General features: G+C 30.8%; 1 protein-coding gene across 3 annotated transcripts in view; it reads right to left on the bottom strand.

Annotated features, from left to right (window-relative positions):
• Positions 1-3,162: 3,162 nt before the first annotated feature.
• LOC143064340 (neuroendocrine convertase 2-like) overlaps positions 3,163-27,087 on the bottom strand; it is a 45,577-nt gene continuing 21,652 nt past the window's right edge. For 2 of the 3 annotated variants that reach the window (XM_076237104.1, XM_076237103.1), the window contains exons 8-17: positions 24,116-24,288; positions 21,364-21,490; positions 19,100-19,200; positions 18,425-18,525; positions 15,983-16,098; positions 12,783-12,900; positions 11,162-11,430; positions 8,879-8,968; positions 5,880-6,081; positions 3,163-3,366 (exon numbers count right to left, since the gene is read on the bottom strand). In XM_076237104.1, coding sequence (XP_076093219.1) covers positions 3,303-3,366; positions 5,880-6,081; positions 8,879-8,968; positions 11,162-11,430; positions 12,783-12,900; positions 15,983-16,098; positions 18,425-18,525; positions 19,100-19,200; positions 21,364-21,490; positions 24,116-24,288 — 1,361 coding nt within the window. In that variant the 3' untranslated portion in view covers positions 3,163-3,302. Of the gene's footprint in view, positions 3,367-3,695; positions 3,780-5,879; positions 6,082-8,878; positions 8,969-11,161; positions 11,431-12,782; positions 12,901-15,982; positions 16,099-18,424; positions 18,526-19,099; positions 19,201-21,363; positions 21,491-24,115; positions 24,289-27,087 lie in introns of those variants that run through there. The other variant, XM_076237105.1, reaches the window with a different exon arrangement.

The raw sequence follows: 27,087 nt of genomic DNA, 5'->3' as shown, positions 1-27,087 counted from the left end.
AAGGAATCTTCTTGTCAGTTGATGGTTCATATGTCAATCAATATACATGTGTATAAGACAATGATGACATTAAAACTTGGCATATATACATAACAACAAATAAGCTCTAGTATAATTAGGTTAGAAAGTACATTTTCAATGTTTTTTTTAAACATTGAGTAAATTATGTTAAAAACGACAACACTGTAAAAACAAAATGTAATCAGTCAATACATATAATAAAAAAAAACTGTGGGTTTTCAAAATATCAAAGAACTACATGGACTAAAGTAACAAACATACAACAGGCAAACTTTGTGTTTATATACTACCGGTAGTATATTTTTCCTTAATTATTAAGCCAAGGTTCCAAAAGAATATGGTGCACAGTTGGGTAATTTCCTGATCTCAGGTAAGGGAACATATATTTATTCTAGTGAGCTTCCTCCAGGCATGCTTGGAGGATGCTCCGAGCATTTTAGAGAAGCTAATATCGTTAATACACCATTACACTCCCATTAATGTCAATCATATAGAAAAATTTATAGTTAAGAGCTGGTATAAGCTTTTAGTGAGCCTTTTGTACGCCTGTTATAATAAAGTTTTACTATGTTGCCCTAGAAAACTAGTTAATTGACACAAAAATAGATACATCAAAACTGGAGGTTAAACAGTTTAGGAACATTTCATCAACATGAGATCGAAAAGCTGTAATATAACTAAAACATATTTATATAAAGCCGATAAAAATAACACAACAGTGGTTGTAAATAAAATCGATTACATCAAAACAGAAACAAGTCACCTTAACAGTTATCATTACATGAAAATAAATATTAACATTGTTTTCAAATCTATAAAAGATATTGTTGAAAACTATATAGGAAAAAAGAAATAGATTCATAAACTTATAATTTTTTGAAGAATGATAACAAATCAAAACATGGACACATATACCTTCTTCCGAAAATTTATAAAATCAATCTAGAAATAATTAATGAGGCATTTCGAACTGGTGAAATAGTTAGCAACATAAACATTTCTTATCGACCAATCATCCATAAGTGTAACTCTACCACGAGACGCATTGACAGATTACTGGATCTAATTCTAAAACCATTATTGAAGAGTCATCACTTTTACATTCAAGATAAGAAAGACTTCATTTATAAAATAGAGTCGCACAAGGTCAAGAAAGAATGCATTCTTATTGCCTATGATATAACGTCGATGTACATGAATATGAAGATTGATAACTAAGAAGAAACATTTATCAATGCATTTTCATCAGTTGACAAACAAGAATATGCTTCAAAAATTTCAAACAAACAGAATAAACGGCATTTGTAAAGTTAAGAAACAATGAACTTGAATTTAATGGACAGTTATACAAACAAATTATAGAAGCGCCTATTGGTGGTATTTTTTCTCCGACATGCATATTTACATCTGTCTGTCCTATTAAAAATATATTAAATTATGTATATAACTTTACAAACGCCGTTTATTCTGTTTATTTGACATTTTTAAAGTATATTCTTGTTTGTCAACTGATGAAAATGCATTGATAACTGTTACATCAGAGGCAAAAAGAATGCACTCTTTCTTGACCTTGTGCGACTCTATTTTATAAATGAAGTCTTTTGTATCTTGAATGTAAAAGTGATGACCCTTCAATAATGGTTTTAGAATTAGATCCAGTAAAGGTGACTTGTTTCTGTTTTGAAGTAATCGATTTTATTTACCACCACTGTTGTGTTATTTTGATCGGCTTTATATAAATATGTTTTAGTCATTTATTTAGAGCTTTTCGTTCTCATGTTGATGAAATGTCCCTAAACTGTTTAACCTCAAGTTTTGATATATCTATTTTTGTGTCAATTAACTAATTTTCTAGGGCAACATAGTAAAACTTTATTATTACAGGCGTACAAAAGGCTTACAGAAAGCTCATACAAGCTCTTAACTATAACTTTTATAATTGATTGACATTAATGGGAATGTAATGGTGTATTAACGATATTAGCTTCTCTAAAATGCTCGGAGCATCCTCCAAGGCCTGGAGGAAGCTCACTAGAATAAATATATGTTCCCTAATACCACATATGAAATATGTGCCTCTTTTCAGAAAAATAGGCCACTTCACGGTTATTTTGGCCATATTGAACGTGTGATTGTTTTTTAAATAGGTGAAAATAGCATGAGATTATGGGAAATCTATGTATGTTTCCCAGCATCTACTTTGTTTTAATGATGTTTTCACATATTTTTCAGACCAATTTTACCTCCATTATGAAATTCTACCACTTTTTAATATGGCCAAACTAATTGAGAAGGGGCCTATTCTAATCAACATAGCTCAAAATAGGAAGTATGAGAAAATATGGACTTTGGTTAAATATTTAGCTAGTTGTTATATATGTTTCAATGTCTCTATCAGATCCTTAGATATTTTGCTGACTAGATAAGCATAGCACAAAACATTTGTAACATAAATTTATTTGCAAATAATTCTTGCTGTTCTACACATAAAATGTTAAAAAATAATGGGACCATATTGTTACTTTCCAGGTAAATGATAGAATTTTCTACAGTTCACCATCTATAAAATGGATTTTTTGCTTTTTAAACACTGTCGAACTATTTACTGGATATTTTTTTTGTAATTTCCAATTTTTATTCATACATGACTATATTCTAGCAATATGTACGTAGTAGGTGGGATTGCAAATAAAGATTTTATCATATTTTAAAATGTAAATTTTTCAAATTACATAGGATTCTGCATAAATTATGCCAATTATAAAATCCATATGTGAGTCATTTAAGTCACTAGAAGGCTGACTTTTTGGTTTATAAGGAGCCTAAACCATAACTACAAGCTGGGATATAGGCATTAATTTATATAATTGAGACTTGCTTGATGTCCCTGTATAGTTTGCATTTAATTCCTAGGGACCAATTTATTGATTTTTAAATGGCAGTTTAACATTGAGACATTTACAACACCAGGGCTTTTTTGTAGCAAGAACATACTTTATCTGAACACATGGTAAATTGTCATAAGGTCATCTTCAATCAGAAAACACTTCTATTTTAAGTAAGTTATTACTTTTTTCATGATTGGTACACCCTGCTTAGTATTTAAAATAAAAACAACCTTAAATATATATATATTGTATATATGTACTGCTTACAATATCGTTTTTTCATAACAACCAGACACCTCTGTAAGAATGACAGTTGGCCTAAATCGCCATAATCATCTAGAGGTTCTTTATGTATCTATAGATATAGACATACTATTGTCATTCTTTATAACACTAACATTTCAGAGGTATATGCTGTTCTGTTGGGTAATTCTCTAAAATCTCTGAATTCTTTGATCTACAATGACAATAGAGTTATCAAAGTTAACAGTGGATTTTATAGTCAAACCTGCAATAACGGTCATCTTTATATTTCAATAACCTGCTAGTCATCTTCTTCTTATCCTACTGTAGTTATACCAATGCATTCTGACCCTCAATTCAAAGATCATACCACTAATAAATCAGTATTCTCCTGTCCTATAGTTTACCTTTACAAACATACTCGATTATTTATTTTGTGGAACAGCAAACTTATTTTAGCTTTACTTCACTCCAAGAATCAGTTGGCAGTAGAAATTCAAACATTTTACTTTATTATTATTCAACAGAAACTCAATACATATATATAGATGTAATAACTGTTGTATTTCTTTATTCTAAAAGCTAACATTTCAGAGGAATATTCTATATGCTGAGTACTTTTCTGATCTACAATGCAAAGAGAATTATAAAAATTAACCCCAGATTTAATTTGTTCACTAACATGATTTACCTCTTTACATTTTATACAGGTCTTTCATGAACGTGTAATTTAGAGTTTGTCATTGTTCTCTGTTTTATCATATTTTTTTATTTACTCTTTTGTTTCTTAATCAAGCTCTTAGTTTTCTCATTTGAATTGTATTACATATGATCAGGTTGGGATCTTTTATAGCTTTCTATACACTACTGTATGGATTTCCCTCATTTTTAAAAGGCATATAGTTGTTTGCATATATGTAATTTTATCTCTGGTGCATAGTTCTTCTTTTATTTTTTTTATATTATCCATAATTGAATTCACTTAGAATGAAAACAAATACATTGTATCTATAAGAAGTTTAAAATTGGTAAACCGTTGCAAAATTATTTTGAAAGAACAGTATGTGAAACAATACTTAAAAATTGCTTTGTTTTGAAACCACATATTAAACAGGATTCTGTGAGTATTGCACGGCAATACATAGACCCCTACCAGTTGAAATTCTTTGTAATGGAAATTCAACTTGATCTATTACTTGTCATGGTGTACACTACATAAAAATATCAAGGTAAAATCTTCAAGCATGACGAAAAAAACAGCTGAAAACTGATTATTTAAGTGAATTTTCTATGTCCAAAGACCATAAGCATAAAATCATCAGACCAGAACAAAATTCCAACTTGATCTGCAGCTTGTCATGATAAAAACTAAATACTAATTATCAAATCAATTTCTTAAAGAATGACAAACAAACCTTCCACTAAATTCCTCAAATAAAAAAAAATTAATTCTAGGGAAAGGGCTTTAATTGAACAAAGAGAAAAGATCAAATCGTGAAAAATTGAACTTGAACTGTAACTTGTCATGATAAAACAATAAACCAAATATCAAATCAATATCTTCAAGAATGAAGTAAAAAGGTCTTGAAAACTGATTTGCCAGTCTGACAGATGGACAGACAGACAGACAGAGTGCAAACCTAAAGTTCCCTTGGACTTCATTGGTAGGTGACTAATGAACACGAGAAAAGAAATGATGGCCTTCTCTGAATATGAAAGATTGCTTTGTTCTGAAACTACATGTTTAACAAACATTCTGATAGTATTGCATGGCAATACATAGTCCCTTCTACCCGTTTAAATTTCATTAAACTGGAACAAAATGCTATATCTAATCTGTAATTTGTCATGTTGTAAAATACTTTACATACATATACCAAGTCAACATCTTCAACCATGACCAAAAAGAGAAAGGAAAACCAATCCAAGGACCACAAAATCGTCAGAAATGGAAAAAAATGTATACTTCATTAGTAATTTACCATTATAAAACTACATACCAATGATCAAAACAATATCTTCAAGCATGACCAAATGTAATATTTTTTGTAAAACCAACTCCAGAAAATTTACGTGAAGTCAATGGACCATAACTCTAGATGAAATCATCAAAACAAAAACAAAAAAGAACTTGATAATGATGAAAATAAATACCAGACTTTAAATCAATATCTTCAAGCAAGAAAAAAGTGTTGAAAACTAATTTGTCAGACTGTTGGATGGACAGACAGATAGATGGAAAGGTTAGAGTGCAAACATTTGTCTTTTAATTGTTTTTTTTTTGTGCCATGATAATGTTGTTTTTACTTTGAAAGTTTTGATTCAAAATACTTCAAATTTAATTTCTTTCTATTTCTAAAAATTTCAATAAGTAGTACCATCAATTTCTAAAACTATTTTCCTTTCAAGTACTGATATTTTTATTGCTAGGCACCATCTGCAAAATACAGGTATAAAATACCTCTACAAAATGCATATTCCAAAGAAACTTCGGTAAACAAAAATACTTTTTGTGAATTCTATGCATCATTTTTTTGTCTTGTTTAAATTCACACATGGCAACTTTAATAAATTTACCCTTCAAACCATTATCGTTGATAGACATGAACTTTATACATGAAATATACTTTTTTTTATATACCAAATAATAAAGTCCCCCCCCCCACAACACTAATATATTTCATTGTTTTAGGTAATTAGTTTTATACAAGTAAAGGATAAACATACCTCAATCTTTCTTTAAAACACAACTTTTTCTTTTTCTTGAGAATAAACAGTATGACTATAAGGACTACAAATATAACTGCTACCACCACAATTATAATGACAGCATAATTGATAGATGGTTTATCTGGTTTATCTGTAGTTTTATCTGTAGTTTTATCTGTAGTAACTTCATATGGGGGTGGTGAGGTGAAAAACGATTTGTCTGCAAAACAATGGTTATGTCATTAAAAAGTAGAAAACAATGATATCTTGTACTAATTCATGGCATAAGTAGCCTAACATGCACCATGTTTAATATGAAAATGAGAAAATAACCATTATTGTTTTAAAGTTCTTCATGACTTAAACAACAGTGTTGCCTTTAATTCAGGGTTTCCCCTGGGTCAATTATTTTTTTCAACACCTCTTTTGCCAAAACAATATATTTATCACCACTTTATTAATTTTTTTGCCAAGTTACATAAATATATTTTTCGTTTAAATTTTTCATTTTTCTACCCCCCTCAAACAAGATGAGTTTGCCCCATTGTTGTCTATGATTATACTATCAAACTTATCTTAGTCTACATTGTATTGAATTAAAAGTCTAAACATTTACTTCAAACTAGAGGCTCTAAAGAGCCTGTGTCACTCACCTGTATTTACTGATGCTTTGGAAATCATATAAAATAAGGTAAAAATCATAATTTTAGTATAAGATATTATTAGATACTATAAATAATACCTAAGATAATAGGAAACCAGATGCTCCGCAGGGCACAGCTATATACGACCGCAGAGGTCGAACCCTGAACAGTTGGGGCAAGTATGGACACAACATTTAAGCTTGATACAGCTCTGAATTTGGATTGGGATTAAATAGTTGACACAACATAGGTTTCTGACACAGCATGAATGTGGTCTAAGAACTTAAACTTAAAAACTTAAAAAATTTAAATGGGACATTTACCTATTATGGTCTAATATCCAAAATCTAAATACATGGTTAGATTCAGCATATCATAGAACCCCAAGAATTCAATTTTTGATGAAATCAAATAATGTTCAATTAAAGACCCTTTAGACCTCAATGTGGACCAATTTGATAACCGGGCCCAAATATTAAAAATCTAAATACATGGTTAGATTCAGCATCTTGAAGAACCCCATATATTCCAATTTTTGTTGAAATCAAACAAAGTTTAATTTTTTACCCTTTGGACCTTAAAGTAGACCAATTTAAAAACAGGACAATACTGTGCAATTGAATATTTCTTGCTATTGCGCAAAACTGTGCAATTGAAAATTTCTTGCTATTGTGCAATATTGTGCAATTAGATATTTCTTGCTATTGCGCAATACTGTGCAATTGAAGATTTCTTGGTATTGCACAATACTGTGTAATTGAAGATTTCTTGCTATTGCGCAATACTGTGCAATTGAAAATTTCTTGCTATTACACAATACTGTGCAATTGAAGATTTCTTGCTATTGCGCAATACTGTGCAATTGAAAATTTCTTGCTATTGCACAATACTTAATATAATAATTTTGGACCCCGATTTGGACCAACTTGAAAACTGGGCCCATAATCAAAAATCTAAGTACATGTTTAGATTCAGTATATCAAAGAACCCCAAGAATTCAATTTTTGTTAAAATCAAACTAAGTTTAATTTTGGACCCTTTGGACTAATATGATATGTTATTTGTAAGTTTTCTTTCCATTTAAAGTACATTTAATACATATGTAAGGATTATTTATAATCAAAAAGCTTCACAAATTTAAAATTGCTGGAAAATATTACATCTTCATGTAAGGCCCCCCCTTCATTGGAAAACCTCCATTTTTAGGCACAGGCTCATATAAATTTGGCTTTTGAATAATTATGCTAAGTCTGATATATCAAATGAGTACTCTATTGCTTTAAATACATGATATATTATATATTAAGGCATTTTAAAAGTATTTTTTTGGAATATTTAAATTTTAAAAGCCCCAAATGTTGATAGTTGAAATTTCTCAATTTTAACGTCTAAATTTAACACGCAAAGTTGAATATAGAATTAATCATATTGTCTATAATATATATCCTATTGCTATGAAACTTTGTAAGCAGTCTTATAATATATTACGCTTTAGTCATACCAAGTTTTATTAAGATTGGTCAACTTTTTCTATCCTATTAGGTCTGAGTACACAGTTATCGTCCTTTGATTTTCGTTGTCCACAAATATAGTCCTTAGTGTGGACAGTGTGTAACTTGCCAATTTTTGTTATACCCCTTCCAAATTTATTTCTCCATGTTTTATGCCTCATATAGCAAGTTGGGGGGTGAAATGACACTGTAAAAAAATTTGGATCATGAATATCAATGTAAAGTAGTGATTAGGTCCAGCTGAAAAAGGTCAAAAATTTCGGTAGCTGTCAAAAGATTTCAAGACCCCCTTAACATAAAATTGTCCATATTTTGAGTTAGAGCTGATGAAGTTTTCTATAATTTTGATATAATTTGTCCCAAAAGTAGTACAACACACTGTAAAAATATTAATGAGAAAGCACAGGTGGGATTTTTTTTATTTTCATTTATTGTCTAAAAGAAATGCACTACAAAATAACTGTGTACTCGGACCTAATTTCTCGTTTCTTGTTTTATATAGATTTTCCTGTTTGAATGGTTTTACACTAATAATTTTGGGGCCCTTTATAGCTTGTTTTTCGGTGTGAGCCAAGGCTCCATGTTGAAGGCCGTACATTGACCTATAATGGTTTACTTTTATAAATTTTTGTTTAGATGGAGAGTTGTCTCATTGGCACTCGCACCACATCTTCCTATATCTAAATATCAAAAGTAAATTTCCAGTCCTACAGATTTTTAGTACAGAAATAGTACCTATGCAAAAGTAGCTGTGTAATGCTCTTGCAAGTCACCAATGTAAAGAGTGTATAAAACAGTCTTGGACATGATGCAATTTCCCAAAGTAAACTTATTTTCCACCTATATAGACAGATCTTATTACCTTGTACAGCAGGCTCTAAACATCTTAAGTCAGACAATGAACAGTCAAACCCATGTATTTTTAGACTGATGAACTCCACTGTAACGCCACCTGGAAAAGGATTTGAGCAGGTTTAATATACACTGTTTTCTTTTAAATCATTGCTATTTCATTTTCAATTTTGGTGTTTTTGTTTTGTAAGTCTCTTCTTTCCTTCTCCATTTATTTAAACAAGTTAAAAGTGAGAAACATGAAAATTAATAGTGTAAGATTGTTGAAACATAAATACACTAAATAAAATGGCGTTATGTTGACCTCCAATTGTTTGGAGCACCATTGGTGTGAAATGACAGTTTTTGGGTACGGCTGTAATATAACGGCCCCGCATGGTAAGGGTTAATCAAAGACAATATATATTAAAATGCTCATTGACATGATAAATCAAGTATTTATTTGGTTAACAATTATATGAATCAAAATTAGGAAAGACAACTTAATCTTTAAAAAAGAGGTCTGTTCAATAGAGGTTAATATTCGATTAAGTTGTAAGTAACCTAATAAAGCTGTCATATTTAGATTTCAGCATGATTTATGACCATTAATCCTTTAATCCTTAATTGCTTTTCTGGATGTTGTTTTATCAGTTACACAGTTCAGTTAGAGTAATGTAAGGTAAAAAAGTTTAACATGATATTATTCATCGTATTCCGGTTATATTTATCTAATGCATTTTATATGTATGTATTAAAGTAGAACAATACAAAGATTTTTTTACTTCCAATCTCCAACTTTTAAAATGTTGTTACTTTCTTAAGACTGCACATAAATCAATAAAAGAGGTATATGTTCCAGACCATATGAGTATTTGGACAGTATACGTTTACTCGTATGGTCAAACTGTATCAGTATACGTGTATGGTCCAGTATGAGCTGATTATACATGTTATTGGATCATATGGGTTAAATTTAAACAAACATTTATCACAATCTTTATTTTAAGTTTTACAAATTGTTATTATTACAATTAGATGGATAAAATGAACAAACGAACAATTGAAATTAAATATTTGTTTAATTGTATATCTGAATCCAATTTTGGTACTGTCGCCCACGGTGACACAAATTACGTAATATTTTTTACATTATCATGTTTTCAGTACATGCATGTTCCTTTGCATTTGCTTTTTGTAAAGTTGCTAAACATTCTAAAACAATTGTCCTCTCACATTATGTTTACTTTGATATCTTCAATTTCAGTGATCAAAATTCAATTAATGTATTACAGATCGACATGATAAATACAAGTAGAGATTAACAGATTTTAAATTACAATTAGCGTGAATTTAAAAAAAAGTTAAAATATGAAGTTTTTATTTCAATTAAAATTGAACTATTTTATATTAATTTGAGAGTTAAGTTATGTTGATCTGTTATATGCATTTGTATCTAATAACTTGACCAACTTCTTAATATCGCATACTGTCCGACCGTGTGAGTATTTTAAAAAAAGTATGCATACGGTCCAGACCGTACCCGTACGGTCCAAATACTCATACGGTCTGGAACATAGATAAATAAAACATAAATCTTTTAAATGAATGCAATATTTTTGTTATTCAATCATTATGTAATCAATTATTATGCAATTAATGGCAAATGCTTGGTCAGTTCACTAGAATGAATTTAGCTCTATCATCTCTATAACTATACAGGAAATTTTAACGAAATCTTAATCAACACAACAGGAGCTACAAAAGGGTGTCCCAAATTATCACTAATGTATTCCATTCTCTCATAAATCTGTAATTAGTGTAAACATCCTTCCCACATAAAGTACATAATGTTTGATTTAGTGTAAAATTTGATCTATAAGTTCTATCCAATATCTGAGACACCCTTTTGTAGGCAATGGCTCTAGGAACAACATATAATAAAATCAAACCCTCTTGGGGTATCCATGAAAAAGCTAATTTCAATTGAAAGTGGAAATTTCTTGTAAAATTTTGTAGACACAGTCGACATTATAATTGATTACATAATTGTTGCATAATACAAACATTGCATTAAGTTGAAAGAGTAATATGCTAGCTATCCATAAACACCCCTTTTATAAATTTTCAAGCATTATAAAGAATGCTACAGCATTTTAAAACTGGGGAATTGGAGGTTTAAAATCTTTGTATTGTGCTACCTTAAAGCTGCATTTGTATTCATTTGTACCTATTTTTGCCCAAAATATACCTATCGCAAATTTCTTGAAAATAAATACAACACAAACAAATTACATATACAGTAAATACATACCTAAATTGCTGCCAAAAAGAGCTTCAGGTTCTAATCTCCAGTATCCATTAGGATTTTCTCCCCACATCTGAACAGTTAAGACAGTCAGATTCATATATCTTGTTGAATCCAACAATCTGCCTGGAAGTATTGTAGATTCAGTTCCATGAGGCGATATCAGAACCCATTTTATCTGCCCAGCACTTTGGTGATTTACCTTTAGTGTTACTTCAACATGTTCTGTGTAACTGATGGCACACAAACTTACATGTACAAAAAGATTCCCCACACTGAAAAATATAAAACAGTATGGTTATCTCCCCTTCATATTACTATTAACCAGTAAGATTATCTCCCCTTCATTTCATTATTACCAGTAAGGTTGTCTCCCCTTCATATTACTATTACCCGTTCACCTTAGATATTATAATATTACTCAAAATAAACAAAATTTACATAAAGAATACAGATTAAGTGGGATAAAGTCGAAAATAGATCTCTTAATAAAGTGTATTTTTGAACTTTTGTTTTTGTTGCTGTAATTCTAAGGGTTGACTGGGGTATAGAAATGTGATCATCACTTGTTTTTTTTCAATTAACAATACAACTTTCCCAAAGTAAGGTTTTGTTTGGCTGTGCTTGATAAATCCAATGTATTTTGATATAGGGTGCTTACAGTTTTTCTTTACCCACCAAAATTGAAAACTAATTCTATATATACATATATACATCCTGAGTTGCTCACCTCAATCTATGAGCACAATGGACTCTCTCCAACATTGTAGACAAGAATATTTTTCTGACATAAATCTTATTTTGTTCATTGATCTTTCATTACTGATATTTTTCTGTTTACAGTTTCTGTTTATATTTTCTTTAGATATAGCCAAAGAAGAAGTTCAAAATGTAAAAAGTTAATGCCGACACTCAACGATAACTGCAGACGATGGACGTGAAGTTAATCTAAATCACTATCTATCTATGATAATTTTTCAGATACAATATATTATGCATCAACACACAAAATTGATAAATCAAAGAGCTGAAGAGCTATGATGGAAAAGACAGCCATTGTTTCTATTTTTTGGGGGGTATCTTTTGATAGTCTACATACACAGAATGACCAAAAGAACAGCTATAACATGTAGAAAGGTTGACAATAATGAAATTTAATGTTGTTTATTTCATTTCATTAATCAAGAATTCATCATGGAGTCAATTAGGACCAATGAGATCTGCACCTTCTAAATCAAAACATTTAATTAAAGTTGGGAGTTAATTATCTAGAATTCAATTGAACTTAACAACTACTTCAATATATTTTAGAACTGTACCACTGAACTCAATTTTTGTGACAGAACTCTTAAGTTTTTTTAAGTTTTTTTCTCGTAAGTACAACTGCCTGTTTGACAGTGCCCATTTGAACTGTTCATTTCCAATTTTTTATTCTAATAAGCATCAGCACTTACAAATCATACACCTTATTTAATTCATTCAGAAATATGTGTGTATTTCAAAACATCTAAGCGAGAAACAAACATGTTGAGGGACATAACTTCTTTATATGGTTTATACAAAATATACTAGAAAATAGTACATTGGACATAAATGCTCCAGAAGCTTGTTTGTTACTGATACATACCCTTGACTATTGATCATGTCTGCATTACAGCTCTTCCTTGCTGGTACGTTCTTCCAAACTTGACTCCTTTGGACAAGTGCTCCTATATCCAGCAGGCCAAATCCAAAATATGAGGAAACTAAAAAAAAACAGTTTCTACAAGATATTTCTACAAAGTAGCTATTGTTGGAAACAAACTTTTTTCAATTCTTTTTAATATCAAAATAATAGAGGATTAACATTCTTTGTAGGCATTTGTTTACTTGTAGGTTTTTTTTGTGTGATCTGAGATGAAAATTAGAAACAAGTAAATGGGAAATGATGTCCCTGCTAGCATATAACATTATAAAAGTACATAACTCAAGAACTATAAAAGTGAAGCTGCCAAAATTTGAACGGAAACTGAGTTTAGTGGTAATAAGCATTATATATGCATTTCATTAAATTATTTAGTTAGAACAGAAACATTAAACCAGATGCTCCGCAGGGCACAGTTTTATACGACCGCAGAGGTTGAACCCTGAACGGTTGGGGGCAAGTATGGACACAACATTTAAGCTGGATTCAGCTCTAAATTTGGATTGTGATTAAATAGTTGACACAGCATAGGTTTCTGACACAGAATGAATGTGGTCTAATGAACTTAAAATATTTTTTTTTTCCTTTGAGCAATTCACTATGCTGTTGAATATTAATCCTCTCAAAAAAATGTTTGAAGAAATTTTCTTTTTATTTATGAAATCTGAAATGAGAAAAATTTAACCCCCCCCCCCGCCCCCATTTTTTTTTTCACATCCCCCTTTCCCTTTTTCTCAAAACTGATCTCAATTCAAATTTCTAATGGAGTTTGCAACAATAACTACTTATTTAAATACATCATAAAATATTAAAATGTAACAAAAGGTGCTTGTTATCACTGAATGGTAAAGATTGTTTTAATTTATCAGTTGGTAGTAAAAGTGAATATACATTGTATATTGTATAAAACAATGATTTAAGATGACTCAACTACTATTCTGGACAAAGAAAGATAACTCCAATCAATTGAAAATTTCTTGCTATTGCACAATATTGTGCAATTAGATATTTCTTGCTATTGCACAATACTGTGCAATTGAAAATATTTGCTATTGCACAATACTGTGCAATTGAAGATTTCTTGCTATTGCGCAATACTGTGCAATTGAAAATTTCTTGCTATTGCACAATACTGTGCAATTGAAGATTTCTTGCTATTGCTGAATACTGTGCAATTGAAAATTTCTTGCTTTTGCACAATACTTAATATCATAATTTTGGATCCTGATTTGAATCAACTTGAAAACTGGGCCCATAATCAAAAATCTAGCATTCAGCATATCAAAAAAGCTCAAGAATTCAATTTTTGTTAAAATCAAACTTAGTTTAATTTTGGACCCTTTGGACTTTAGTGTAGACCAATTTGAAAACGGGACTAAAAATTAAGAATCTACATACACAGTAAGATTTGGCATATCAAAGAACCCCAATTATTCAATTTTTGATGAAATCAAACAAAGTTTAATTTGGACCCGATTTGGACCAACTTGAAAACTGGGCCAATAATCAAAAATCTAAGTACATTTTTAGATTCAGCATATCAAAGAACCCCAAGGATTCAATTTATGTCAAAATCAAACTAAGTTTAATTTTGGACCCTTTGGACCTTAATGTAGATCAATTTGAAAACGGGACCAAAAATTAAGAATCTACATACACAGTTAGATTCGGCATATCAAAGAACCCCAATTATTCAATTTTTGATGAAATCAAACTAAGTTCGACCCTTTTGGCCCCTTATTCCTAAACTGTTGGGACCAAAACTCCCAAAATCAAACCCAACCTTCCTTTAGTGGTTATAAACCTTGTGTTTAAATTTCATAGATTTCTATTTACTTAAACTAAAGTTATGGTGCGAAAACCAAGAATAATGCTTACTTGGGCCCCTTTTTGGCCCCTAATTCCTAAACTGTTCAGACCTCAACTCCCAAAATCAATACCAACCTTCCTTTTGTGGTCATAAACCTTGTGTTTAAATTTCATTGATTTCTATTTACTTAAACTAAAGTTATTGTGCGAAAACCAAGAATAATGCTTATTTGGGCCCTTTTTTGGCCCCTTATTCCTAAACTGTTAGAACCAAAACTCCCAAAATCAATCCAAACCTTCCTTTTGTGGTCATAAACCTTGTGTCAAAATTTCATAGATTTCTATTTACTTAAACTTAAGTTATTGTGCGAAAACCAAGAAAATGCTTATTTGGCCCCTAATTCCTAAAATGTTGGGATCAAAACTCCCAAAATCAATCCCAACCTTCCTTTTGTGGTCATAAACCTTGTGGTAAAATTTCATAGATTTCTATTCACTTTTACTAAAGTTAGAGTGCGAAAACTAAAAGTATTCGGACGACGACGACGATGCAGACGACGACGCCAACGTGATAGCAATATTCGACGAAAAATTAGAATTTTTGCGGTCGTATAAAAAAAACAAACAGCAATTTTTCTATTTGTAAAGGGACATAACCCTAGAATGGTAATCCAAGTGCTTGTAAGTACTGAATGGTAAAGATTGCTTTAATTTATCAGTTGGTAGTAAAATTGAATATTGCATTGTATATAGCATCAGTTGTAGTTGATTCAACTACCATTCTGGACAAAGAAAGATAACTCCAATTTTCAAAGATTTTAAAAAAACATTGATTGTAGTTGATTCAACAATAGTCATGCACAAAGGAAGATAACTCCAATTTAAAAAAAAAATTACTTGATTAATATTTAAGAAATTTTTCAGCAATTTTTCCATTTGTAAAGGGCGTAACTCTAGAACTGTAAAAGTGACGCCATCAAAATTCAAACCTGATCTGTATTTAGTTGTAATAAGCATTGTGAATTAGTTTTATAGCATTTGGTTGAGACAAACTTAAGTTGAAGAACAGAAACCAACTTTAGGACGTACGTGCAGACGGTAAAAATAAATGAGCCCTTCGCTACAGTGGGGGCATCAAAATGCTTAGCTTCATAATTTTTTTTTATTAAAACTGATTTTATATTTTTATATAATTCACTGTTATGCTATTAATAATTTTATGAGTTCTTGCATTTTTTGCTCTTTTTCAACTTTGGAAGAGCTGGTCAGTATGTTTTAATCATTTGACTTGGAGAAAAACAAATCCAATAAACATGGCATTCCTCTGAATATACCTGATAAGTTTGCTGCATTCTTCTTAAAGTAGTTTTTTCCTTTTTCAAATCCAGGCAGATCTCCCCTAGATGTGTTAACCAGAAGGTGCATCACATCACGATATGATAGATTGGGACTGAAAAATAATAACAAATATAAAGAGATCACTTTTCAACAAGGTGCTTGACTACTTGAACTAATAACATAGAACTGAAATATAAATCATACAGTAAAATGAATAGAAAGTTTTGGCATGACTTAGTAAGGTCATTATCATTTTATAACAGGTTATATGTTAGACAGAAAAGTTGAATGGATAATAGGAGCAAAGGCTTATTAGCTATATATCAGTAACCTTGTTTAATAACCAGATGTATTTATCCCTTTATAGTTGAAGAATCTACTGTTTTTTGTTTTGATCAATCCCACACATTTTCTTGTAGTTTCAGTGAAGTTTTGGTGACAGATAGATGATAACTGCCTCTCTAGGCCAAGTTTTACATGTGAAGGAACCAAATGAGGTTGTTTGAGGGGGGCTTTCCATTGTCCACACACTATCTCTTAAGATGTTCAGAAAAATGAATGAAAATAGGTGCTACTTATACTACAATATTTGCAATCAATTAATATCAACTGTGAATTCTTTATAAAGGGTCTTCAAATCATCAATCCCCAAAGATTTGAAAAATTTTCTCCTTTGTAGATTCTGAGAAAATTTTGAAAAATTTACCAACAGAATCAAACCTTGCTTCTAGAGGCTTTTCTTCATTTCATCTGGACCATAAGGGAAACAAGAATATATAGGACAACATAATCGCTAAAACTATAACATTTTCATGCACACCCATAGCTAGGGTGGTTCGAGTGGTTCATAAACGCCCATCCCATCCCCTTCAAAACAAATAAGCACCATTAATGTCAAAGTTCTGTTTGAATTGTGACTGTTAAAGTTCAGTATGATTTTATTGTGTGTCCATGTTACACCCCCTCCCCCTGGAAATTCCTGGCTATGAGCCTGTTATGTTCAGTGGACTGTGGAATCTCTGTTTAAACCTCTATTGGGTCAACATATTACAAAATTTTCTAAATCATGTTTACTAATTTTAAGTTTATGTGACCAAAAACTAACCTCAACAAAAACTTTCAGACAAAATTTATAAAAGACCTTTCAATTAATATCATATCTGCTCATGGGGTTTGGTGGAGGAAATCAGAGTCTTCTGAGAAAAACAGCCAACCTTCAATAGGGAAACTGACAATTTTAGTCAATTAAGAGGTGATTCTAGTGCACCAACACAAGCAGGGTTACAACTCGCAACCTCAGTGTTGCCTGGCTGGTGATTACAGAAGTTGAACTACTAAGACCCCTTGGCCACTGAGGTCTTAAATCTCTTAAGATTACAACTTGGGCAGGAGTCCTTTTGTGCCAAATACTGTTTTTCAGGGATATCATTTGCCCCATTTTTTTTATTCTTTTAAATCTATCAATTTTGCCAATATTCAGACTCATTTGCACCAATTTATCTGTACACCTTTCTATCATACATATGAATGATAAATACATATTTGATAATAGTGCTTTGGTCCCTCCATCGGTATGGGCTAAAACCCGATCTACCGCAAGACGTATCAATAATAGAGACGAGGCATTCCACAACAATTACAATGAATTACAATGAACTGTTTTATTGATTCAATCCTTCAATGTTTGTGTTTTTGGACTATATATATATATATAGTGAAGCTACAAGCTAAGTACTACAGACATTAAATTGTGAAGTACCCATGCAGCAGCAGTAAGAAGTAGACATGTTTCAGTAAAGGAAATATTTGCCATTCAAAAGTTTTGAGAAAGATGCAGCTGCAGACACTTCGTGCATGTTTTTCCTACCTTAATATAATATATATGTAGTCGAAATGTACATAGTTTTATTTTTTAAAGCATTCTATTTAAAAGGACTAAAGATGGCTCTAACTCCTGTCCTGTCCTAAACCACCTGTTCCAAGCTCAAATAAATGAGGAGGCAAGACAATTTTTCTTTTAATTGGTGCTATCGTATATTTCATTTTTGGTGCAAATGATACTATGTTAATGTAAAACAGGTGGCGCAAACATAGTATTGGATAAAAAAAAGTTGTGGCGCAAAAGGAGGTATTTTTGGCACAAACAGATATCTCCCAAAAGTTGTTAGGTCCTTTTTTAAAACAGAAATTGTGTTTATGTACCTATCAGAATAATGTGTTCAGAATCATTTTGAGGCCAATAATTTCTCAAATAAAGGGATCTGTTCTAAAGGCAAAATTGGGATAAATTTCCTTAAAATGACATCAATAAATGACCCAATTCATAAAAAATTTGACAGAAGAAATAAATGTAATCAGAAACTCCATTAGAACCCTTATTAGAAGCATTTCATAAAAGAATTAGATAAGATCATTGCAATGCTCTAATACAGACTTACTTGGCACTTAGAGCAAGAGCTACTGCACCTGACACCATTGGAGCTGCTGCTGAGTTCTGGTTAAAATATTCTGTAAATTTATTCCCAACATCTGTTGTTACCTACACAAAATAGTCAGTTCGGTACATGTATATAATTGCACATGATTGTCTGTCTATTCACATTCATATTTATGTTTGAATTAATCGCATGACCATAGGCAGTCTAAGAGGTCTTCTTTTTAATTAGGAAATAAGTTTTAGAATTCTATAAATCAAATATAAGAATTTGAGTTTAAATTGGTAAAAATGAATTTGACAGCTAATGCCCCATTAATCTATGAATTCACAATCTTAATAACATTTACTGAAATGAAAATCAGGAATGACGGTCAATAATTGTTACAACTATGACTAAGATTTGACTGAGTTATCTTCTTCTTTAAAGGTATTGTTTAACTTATTATGAATTGTGGGAGGATGTACGGTGAAACCTGTTTTAAGAGACCACATAAGGGAGAGTAAAAAAGTGGTCTCTTGAGACATGTGGTCTTTTAATACAGGTTTAATCTCTCTGAAATGCATAAAGAGGGACCTTGAATTAATGGTCTTATAACAATAGTTTTGCTTAATACAGGTGCTCTCTTAAGCAGGTTTGATTGAATTTTTGAATGTTTATAATCTATATTATACATACTATTTTATGATGTTGGGCTCCACCCTTAGCAGTGAAAGCAGCTACCATCATTGCACTGCAAGCTTCTCCATTCGGAACTCTACTTAAATCATCCTGTATTCCTGGAAAATATTATATATATAATCTGTTTTTAAAAAAATTGAGAAACCTACCAAAATAGTTCACTTGGCATGACATAGATGTATGGACTTGTCTTGTAGAGTATTCTTTGAAAAGACTTATTTCTATGAGCATTTGGTTCCAAGTGGCTCTGTTGGTTCAAAGCTATTTATGTGTTTCAAACAAGAAGACAATTTGGAAGATTTACACTGGTCAATTATAGACATTTTTATACACATCACCATAGACAAAGGAGACATTCAGTGTTACCCTTGACTGTCTGTCTGTTCCAACCATTTTTGTGAGGGCAATCGTGTCCTCAGACATTTGCCTTTTATTTTAAAGTTAATGTTAAATTGAATTAATGGAGTCATCAAAACAGACATATATACCAGTACTTTGATGTTGGTTTTTTTTTTCACAAAAGAGATATGTAAACAAAAATTGTTCATAAACTCAGACACTTTTTTGTCATGCATTTCTGTATCAAAGGGTATCTATCTTCATTCAAATACAATTTATAACTATAATACCTTATGTACTCTATCAAAATAATGCATCAATATAGCTATCGTATCTTAAGTCTAATGCAAATTAAATGCATCATAAACAAGAGCTGTCAAAATGACAGTAAACCGGATTCTTTAACATTTATTTGTGTTCTGGCATTTATCAATATTACAAGGACCAAAACTCCTAATAGGAAATTTTAAAATTTGGTTGAACGGTTCATGAGTAAATGCACGGACACAACATTTTTTAAACTTTCAAGAACCGTAACTCCTGAACGGTAAAAGTCAAAATCGTCATTATTGAACTTGACCTCCATTTTGTTGTCAGTAACAACATATTACAAATTTTAAAAGGTTTGGTTGACTGGTTCATGAGTAAATGCACGGACACGACATTTTTTAAACTTTCAAAAACCGTAACTCCTGAACGGTAAAAGTAAAAACCGTCATTATTGAACTTGACCTCCGTTATGTTGTCAGTAACAACATATTAAAATTTTAAAAGGTTTGGTTGAATGGTTCATGAGTAAATGCACGGACACAAGATTTTTTAAACTTTCAAGAACCGTAACTCCTGAACGGTAAAAGTCGAAATCGTCATTATTGAACTTGACCTCCATTTTGTTGTCAGTAACAACATATTAAAATTTTAAAAGGTTTGCTTGAACGCTTCATGAGTAAATGCACAGACAACATTTGGTTGCCGCCCGCCCAGCCGCCCGGCGTACATCCCCAAATCAATAACCGACATTTTTGACACAAAAATCCGGTTAATATAATGAATAAAGAATGTGTCCATGGGATACAGATCAGATGCTGCCCCTATACATATAAGTTAATAAAGGAACATAACTAGAGATCTGTAAAAGTAATGCCACTCAAATTATAAATTGATCTGTGTTTTATGGTAATAAGCATTGTGTATAAGTTCCATAACATGTGATTGAGACAAACTAAAGTTTGAGAATGAAAACAAACTTTCAGGGCCTTTTATAGCTGACTATGTGGCATGGGCTTTGCTCATTGTTGAAGGCCCTCAGTTTTACATGTTTTACAACTCAAATCTTTGGAAATTTATAAGAATTTTATGTAAAATGAAAATTTTATATCATGGATGGTTTAGGCTTAACAACATAAGCCCATGCGTTACAGCCAATTCCACTGAGTGTGTAGGCAAAGGTAATATCTTTGGTTACCTTGCTTGCTAGCTGAACCGTGAAGTCATTTTAAGGTTAGGTAAACTACACTACTTCACATCTTCAAGAGTAGACTAGTCCAACAGCTAACCAATCTATCTGTCTGTAGGGACTAGGTTATTTCAAAGGAGGGTAGTATACCTGACTTAATATTGCATGACTTAACGGTTCAGCTAGCAAGTAAGCTAACCAAAGAAATTACCTTTGGCTACACACTCAATGGAATCAGCTGTAAAATCTGTTATAACCCTTAGTTAAAAGTTTAACATGGAATTTGTATGCAAAATCTTATAAAAATCAATTAATTGCATCATACATTTACTGTGGTTTTATTGAAATGTGATCACCAATGAGAATCCATCATATTTCAACTGATTACTTTATAATTCAGATAGATATCACTTATTATACACTGATTATCTAATACCTAAAAAAAAAAAAACAATTGTGTATATACCTGCTACTGAAATAACATATCTATTGGTAACCAGTCTGTCATAAGCACAGCTGTCTACACTTATATCTTTTTCATCACCACTGTTTCCTGTGGCAAAAACATAAACAGATCCAAGGCCTCCTCTGCCCTGAAAGTTGAATACATCCAGTTAAATTTACAGAAAAGATAATTTGCATACCAGTAATTATATAATTAAGCAATAAAAAGGAAAATAAAATTGAGAATGGAAATGGGGAATGTGTCAAAGAAACAACAACCCGACCAAAGAGCAGACAACAATGGGTCTTTTAAAAATGCAATGAAAAACGCCCACACCTGGAGGCTTTCTTTAGCTGGCCACTAAAAAAAAATTGTAAACTAGTTCAGTGATAATAGTTTTCATACTAAACTCCAAAATATACACAAGAAACTAAAGTTCACAAGAATTTGTCCCCAGTACATGGATGCCCCATCTGCACTATCATTTTCTTCGTTCAGTTGACCATGAAAATGGGGTAAAATCTCTAATTTGGCATTAAAATAAGAAAGATCATATCATAAAGAACATGTGTAATAAGTTTCAAGTTGATTGGACTTCAACTTCATCAAAAACTACCTCGACCAAAACCTTTAACCTGAAACAGGACAGATGGACAGACCGAATATCAAACAGATGGATAGACGGACTGACGAATGAACGAACAGACGCACAAACCAGAATACATAATTCCCATAAATGGGGCATAAAAATCAGGGATGGGGTAATTGAAAATGTAATGGTAATTAAGTGTAATGCATTACAATTTTCCATGTAATTGAATGTAATGTGTAATTTAGCATTTTTTTAATTACATGTAATGGTAATTTAATTATTTACATTGAAAAAAGCATGTAATGCTCAATTACTTTTGAATTACATTTCAATTACATATACTTTTATGGTGTTAAAGATAAGGATTTGTGTTAAATAATATAAATTGTAAAATAATACTTGTTTTTCATATATTGACATTACATACTTTTTTAATATATGAAGTCTATAATTTATACTGAAGTTACAATGTATATTAATATTTATTTGAACTACAGATGTTTTTTTTTAATAATTATTATTTAATTATAAATTAAAAAAATGTAACATCATATATTAGTGTTCAGATTTTAAGAAAGATCTTTTAACTAAATAGATTGATAAGTAATTAATCACCTTGTTAAACAAAAACCAATAAAAAGTGTCACTGTGAAAAATCTGTCTTAGACAGTTCATTTAGAATTTAAAATCACTGTACACAATCATTTTGTCAAATTAGTATACACAAAAGGAGTAGAGAAATAAAAATTAACAGCTGTAAAAACAAACAGCAATTAATCAGATTAAAATGTCATGGGGCAATGCCACTTTTACATGTATTTTTATCTAATTAGCAAAATATTGCTAATATTAAGTCATTATACATACTTTATTTGTACTAAAAAATATTTTCAATATTGTGACAAGCACACTTTTTGATATTTTTAATGTAAAAACAAATATTAATGATTTATGTATAATATCTTTATTTATATTATGTTTAATTTAAATGACTTCATTTTTGAGATGTCAAAATACCCCTTGATGCATTGGCAAGTTAATAGGAACCAATTCCCCTTCCTTTCAATATGATGATCTTTTGATCATAGAACTTCCATGTTCTGATCAAGCAATATCTACCACATTAGCTCCTGTCGTAAAGCTATTTAGAATTGATGTCAAAGTGTTCAGACCAGAGAGATTCAGACTAAATGACAAAATAGTAAAATGGCTAATGATTATCAAATGCAATTATGCTTGCATGAATATTTTACACATGCATTATTTATACATGTATAATATTGTTAAAAAAAATTACCATGACTGAAATGTAATGTGTAATTTAATTAATTACTTTAGTAAAGTAATTGTAATTTAATTAATTACATTTCAAAAACAGTGTAATGTGTAACTGATGTAATTGATCATTTTTGCAATGTAATGTGTAATTTAATTAATTACATTCCAACGTAATTGACCCCAAGTCTGATAAAAATCATATAAGACAAACAAAGGCCAGAGGATCATATATAAGATGAAATAATGTACTTTAAAGTTCTCTACATTTTACCGTTCAACCAACTTGGAGTAAAAATATGCAGAATTTGAATATGAAGTTCTCCAAACCCTGTAAGTACACACCTATGGTAAAATATGAATACAGTGTATATCAGCTGATTGGCCACATAATGATTTGTTTTGGCAGTTCCATTCATAATCAAAAGACTGAATGAGATTATAATTTGTTAAGTGCAAGTTTCTTAAATAAAAGTGTGACTTATTGAATTTGTTTAATAATCAAGAAATCAATTAATCAATTATACAAATAAAATAAATAAAGATCTACAATATTTATGTGTGGCTTTTATCCACAAATACTTGTTACATGATAAAAACTCAACCTCCTTCATTGCTGAGTGGCATATGAACAATGATCAATTCCCTCTTTTCCAACACAGTAATTACATTTTCATAATTATTTAACTTGACCATGATTTGTATTAGTATGTTATGCGTGTCTTTTACATCAATATCTATTTATGTTCAATTATGGATAGAGCAAAATATGCCTTCTCCTAGATTGCTTCGATAATTCATGGAATTCTTTGATTTATATGGATTTTCTAAAAGGTTAGTCTGTTACGCCTAAAATACCAGAAAAAGTAATACCTATATGAATTTTATTCAAGGGGAGATAAATACCTCAGTAGTTCCCTTTATGAATGCATCCTCTTGATTTTTCTCTAATTTGTATGTTTTAGTGCCAGTATGAAAATTAGCGAAACTGCAGGAGTAAACCTGAATACTATCCATATGATGATAGAATGCTCTCACATCAAACGTATCCCAAACAGCTGTAGAAGCTATCTTTATATCTAAAAAGAAAATAACAAATGAAATACAGTCACAATAGTCAAAGAGCATGATTGCTTTGAGGGATATGATTGCCATTGTTTTCATTGATACATGTATAAGTATTATTTTCGAAAATAATTCAACTTCACATTTATTCTTTTATTATAAGGTATTTCACTTTGTACCTTATCGCCTATTTTTCTACGTGAATTCTAGGAGGAATCCCATTTCTAACTCTTTAAATATTTAATTTCCTTTGGGTCAGTGGGCATGACTCCTTTCCTTACACATTCCTCTGTATAAATTGCGATCGCTTTTAATATAATACGATGTCTATCGACAGAATAAGTTAATCTTTCTCGACGTATCGTCATATTTTGATTAAGAATTGACAGAAATATAAGAGAAACAACTCGAAGCGATATGAAAGATTCCATTTCAGCTGAAGGGGTGTTCTATTAACACCTTTACATTGTGGACTACATTTATCTTAATTTAAATGATGCATATGATTTAAAATTATGCAACAACAATACCATCAATTGTAGCAAAGATGTTTATCTAATTTTAATTAACAACCTAGATGGTTCTCCATTTCTTTCTAAAAGTACAATATCAAATATCAGTTTCATAACGGTATGATAAGAAAAACTCCACTTCAGTTCTATTATCAGATACAGAAATAGATTTATCGGAATTCTGGGGAAGTCCATTTGACGTGTTTCTAAATTTATAAAAGCACTATATACATAAATACTGCTTAATTCTGATTTTCCATGTTGTTTTAAAAAACATGCATATAAGTCGAGGGAAAACGAACAAAAGAAGGAACGAACAAACTAACAGACAGACGAACGCACATAGAAGAAAACATAATGCCCATAAATCATTCCACCCGAAAAGATCTATTTTGATACACAAATATGCAAATGCTGTTTAAAATGTCATTTCCAGTGTCAAAAGATGGCTTATTGTACGCTGATTTAAAAATATATGGTTTCTAGACATTTTTTTTTAAATAATGGAGATAATCTGTTACTTCCGGTTTGAAAAATGTCACTTCTGGTATTTTTTTATAGTTTACCTGACACTGATCTGAAAATAGATGGTTCTATACAATTGTACATTACAAAAGTACAAAAAATAGCTACTTCAGCTTTACACAAGGTCACTTCAATTTGAAGGTCATAATCCAAGACCTCAAATCAAATCAAATCAAAAGACATTAGGTCTCTTATATATATGGTGAATGAGTTATATCACCATAAGCGTAATTCTATATATAAAAGGGGAGAAAACTCTAATTTAATGTTAGTTTACCTTTTCAACCAAAAAGTATGTGTTACAACATGCCACAACTAACAATTCAGTAAAAAAATGTGATTGATATCTTGTACGGTTTTTGAAGAGAAAATCTAAATTAAGAATGTGACCTTGAACACTGACCTTGACCTAATTTCTTCTTTTTTTATCCGAGGACCTCAAATTAAAAGACCCTTGGGCTCTATCACTTATTGTTTTCGAGTTAGAAATGCATATCACTTATGTCAAATGCATTAGGGGAAATAACTCTCATATGGCTTCTCCGGATAGCTTCAGTCAAAATAAAATGTATTTGAAAAATAAATTTGTTGCTTTCTTTTATGTTGCAAAGCAGATCTCATTACAAGAAAAAAAGTGATCAGGGAGATAACTCCTACACATATTTTTTTTTCTTTTTAAAGGGTGAGTTTTAAAAGCTTTAAGACTGTATGATATTATATACAAACTAGAGGCTCTAAAGAGCCTATGTCGCTCACCTTGGTCTATGTGCATATTAAACAAAGGACACAGATGGATTCATGAAACAATTGTGTTTTGGTGATGGTGATGTGTTTGTAGATCTTACTTTACTGAAAATTCTTGCTACTTATAATTTCCTCTATCTATATAGACTTGGCCCTTTAGATACAGAGGAAAATATTTACAATAATTTACCAAATTAATGAAAATTGTTAAAAATTTACTATAAAGGGCAATAACTCCTTAAGGGGTCAACTGACCATTTTGGTCATGTAGACTTATTATTAGATCTTACTTTGCTGAACATTATTGCTGTTTACAGTTTATCTCTATCTATAATAGTATTCAAGATAATAATTATATATAACCAACCAGATGCTCCGCAGGGCGCAGCTTTATACGACTGCAGAGGTTGAACCCTGAACGGTTGGGGCAAGTATGGACACAACATTCAAGCTGGATTCAGCTCTAAATTTGGATTGTGATTAAATAGTTGACACAGCATAGGTTTCTGACACAGAATGAATGTGGTCTAATGAACTTAAAATATTTTTTTTTGCCTTTGAGCAATTCACTATGCTGTTGAATATTAATCCTCTCAAAAAAATGTTTGAAGAAATTTTCTTTTTATTTATGAAATCTGAAATGAGAAAAATCTAACCCCCCACCCCCATTTGTTTTCACATCCCCCTTTCCCTTTTTCCAATACTGATCTCAATTCAAATTTCTAATGGAGTTTGCAACAATAACTACTCATTTAAATACATCATAAAATATTAAAATGTAAAATAAAGTGCTTGTTATCACTGAATGGTAAAGATTGTTTTAATTTATCAGTTGGTAGAAAAAGTGAATATACATTGTATATTGTATAAAACAATGATTTAAGTTGATTCAACTACTATTCTGGACAAAGAAAGATAACTCCAATTGAAATATTAATCATATATCTGTATTGTATAAAACAAAGATTTAAGTTGATTCAACTAATATTCTGGACAAAGAAAGATAACTCCAATTGAAATTGCAATTAGATA

This window comes from Mytilus galloprovincialis, chromosome 2 (assembly GCF_965363235.1).
Source record: "Mytilus galloprovincialis chromosome 2, xbMytGall1.hap1.1, whole genome shotgun sequence".
NCBI classification, from domain to species: domain Eukaryota; kingdom Metazoa; phylum Mollusca; class Bivalvia; order Mytilida; family Mytilidae; genus Mytilus; species Mytilus galloprovincialis.
This window is presented reverse-complemented; position numbering and strand designations above follow the sequence as displayed.